Source organism: Rhincodon typus, chromosome 8, assembly GCF_021869965.1.
Source record: "Rhincodon typus isolate 14 chromosome 8, sRhiTyp1.1, whole genome shotgun sequence".
Taxonomy (NCBI): Eukaryota; Metazoa; Chordata; class Chondrichthyes; order Orectolobiformes; family Rhincodontidae; genus Rhincodon; species Rhincodon typus.
In genome coordinates, this window is record NC_063339.1 from 86,493,491 (window position 1) to 86,495,842 (window position 2,352).

Below are 2,352 nucleotides of genomic sequence, written 5' to 3' on the forward strand. Positions count from 1 at the left end.
CACCACTGCACTGTCCCCTGAGCAACAGGCTGTGTCCTCACCCACAGTATGGTCCCGAGCAACATCCTGTTGCCCCAAACCAAGCTGTTCCCCCAGCAATAAAAGATGAGAGAGGATTAGACGAAGAGAGGCATGGAGGGTGTGAGGAAACTGACAGAGAGAGGGAGATTGGGAGGTAGAGAGAGTGTAAAAGGCAGAGAGAGTGAAGGAGAAAGGGGAAGAGAGGGACAGTGAAAAAGAGGGAGAAAAAGCATGAGGAGACAGAGATCGAGGGACGTCATGGTTAGATTCGGTGGGAGACATGGAGTTAGATGGAACAAGGGGGAGAGATGAATTCTGTCGAGGCCACGTCGGAGTGGTGACCCAGAGGTGAACGCAAGGACAGAGTGACTTAAACACAACTCCTGAGCTCAGCCCCGATTCCCATCCCCTTCCCTGAGGACCAGGACCTGGGCCGAATCTGTCTTTGTCCAGCTCAGTTTCTTTAATACAAAGACAAACAATAATATAGTTCACTCTGCTGCTTGGCACTTTTTAATGAACATTTTTATTAATTACAAATTGCAGTTATAAGATACAGTCAGTGGAATGGTGCCTTTTCTCACTGGCTCCTCAGTTGAGAGAAACATTGAAATGTGTCCCTATAACCCGCTGTGGGATAGGTTTGGACAAACCAACACTAGTCTCAGTCTGTTACTATAGCGACAGGCTGCTTCATTGCTGAAACATTGAACTGAAATGAGAAAATACTGGATGGATTGATTAATGAGTGAATTTGATTGATTGATGAATTTGGGTAAAGGGATATTTCAGCACATTCTTCAGCTGCTGCCTGAACTTAGTCTGGGTCACAGCATAAATCGCGGTGTTTGTGCAGCAACTGAGGAGCTGCAGCATGAAGCCCAATTCCTGCACAAACCAATCTAGATACACAGATTTATACCCAATCCACCACATCCGGTACCATATAGAATACACCATTAACATTGACCATAATACGATGAAATTGGCCGAGGTCACAAACAGTAAAATGATGGATTTTTTTCGATTTTGCATTTCAGTGTCACACTGACCGTCCCCATTGGTGTGAGCCCGGAGTCTCCTGCGGGCTCTGCTAGTCACTAAAATGTGTCTGACGGTGAAAACATTGAGCAGCAGAATCAGGAGAAATGGGAGATTCGGGGTTAGAATGTTGTGGAGGAACTCGATTGTGAGCCAGACACGAGAGAATGCAATATCGTCTGTTACATCACAAAACCAGGGCTGGTTCGCTAGCCAACAGTGAGCTGTGAACATAAAATACCAGAAAATGTTCTTTAAACAGCTCAGCACAGTCACTGTTCCCAGAACCACATCCGCCGTTTTCTCACTGCAGTATTTACTTTTCAGCTTCTGGCAACAAATGGCCACAAATCGATCAAAGGTGAAAGTGACGGTGAACCAGACAGAACAGTCAGTGGCTGCATAAAGCAGGACGGCGTGGATATTACACGCGGGCATGGAATACAGGAAATAAAACTGTTCCCGATAAACAATGGGAATGTGTCTCAATATCAGGTCGAGGATAATGACTAGTACATCCGCCACTGCCATGGCCCCCAGGTAACGTCTGACACATGGAGACAATCCACAATCTTTATAAAGCAGGATGCAGATTGTCACTACATTAACTGTGAAGAAAGAAAATAAACAAATCAGAACAAACAAATTATACATCAGCCTGGAGGCAAAGTTATCAGTTTGATTGAGGACAAAGTGAGAATTTCAGATGATTCAGAGATATATTGCAATGTTTGGAGGTGAAGTAACAAAACATAATGTCTCAATTTCTTATAAAATATAACATAAAATGGGATATCTTGCTTCAGGAATCTTAACTTTTGTTCAAGTAACTTACGTCCAGCCATTCACAAATAATGTCGGTTTTTGAATGTTCCGGAGAATGTTGGTGATAGAATGTGATGGAGTCATAAAGAGCCACATCACAAAGGCCCTTCTGTCCATCAGTTTTGGTGAGATCCACTCAGCCTCGCGGTGGAAATCTCTCCCCAAACTCAACTCAACTGGCTCTTTGCACGAAAACGCAATAAGATTAAGACAATACCTTAATCATTCGATGTCAGATCCTCTTATACGATCGTACATATGCCATCCCTTATCCGGAGATCTCTCCCAGCTCCTTTCAAGTTTTGTATGACACTCTCAAACGTAAATTATTCTGTATATTCAGTTGCCAATACTGGTCACTCTGTCACCATGTCTCTATTGCTATCAAACCATATCCATTTACCTCAATGCATACACTTAGTTCCTCAATCTTTGTTGAGAATACGGCACTCATTCAGATAGTTT

At 43.5% G+C, this 2,352-nt stretch overlaps 1 protein-coding gene across 1 annotated transcript; it reads right to left on the reverse strand.

The window, feature by feature from the left end:
• Nucleotides 1-780: 780 nt before the first annotated feature.
• LOC125483661 (probable G-protein coupled receptor 139) lies at nucleotides 781-1,593 on the reverse strand (the record flags this gene model as incomplete). The annotated part of the gene is made up of 1 exon (XM_048599802.1): nucleotides 781-1,593. A coding segment is annotated over exon 1 (813 nt), but the record flags the coding sequence as incomplete, so codon positions are not given.
• Between the last annotated feature and the right edge of the window lie 759 nt (nucleotides 1,594-2,352).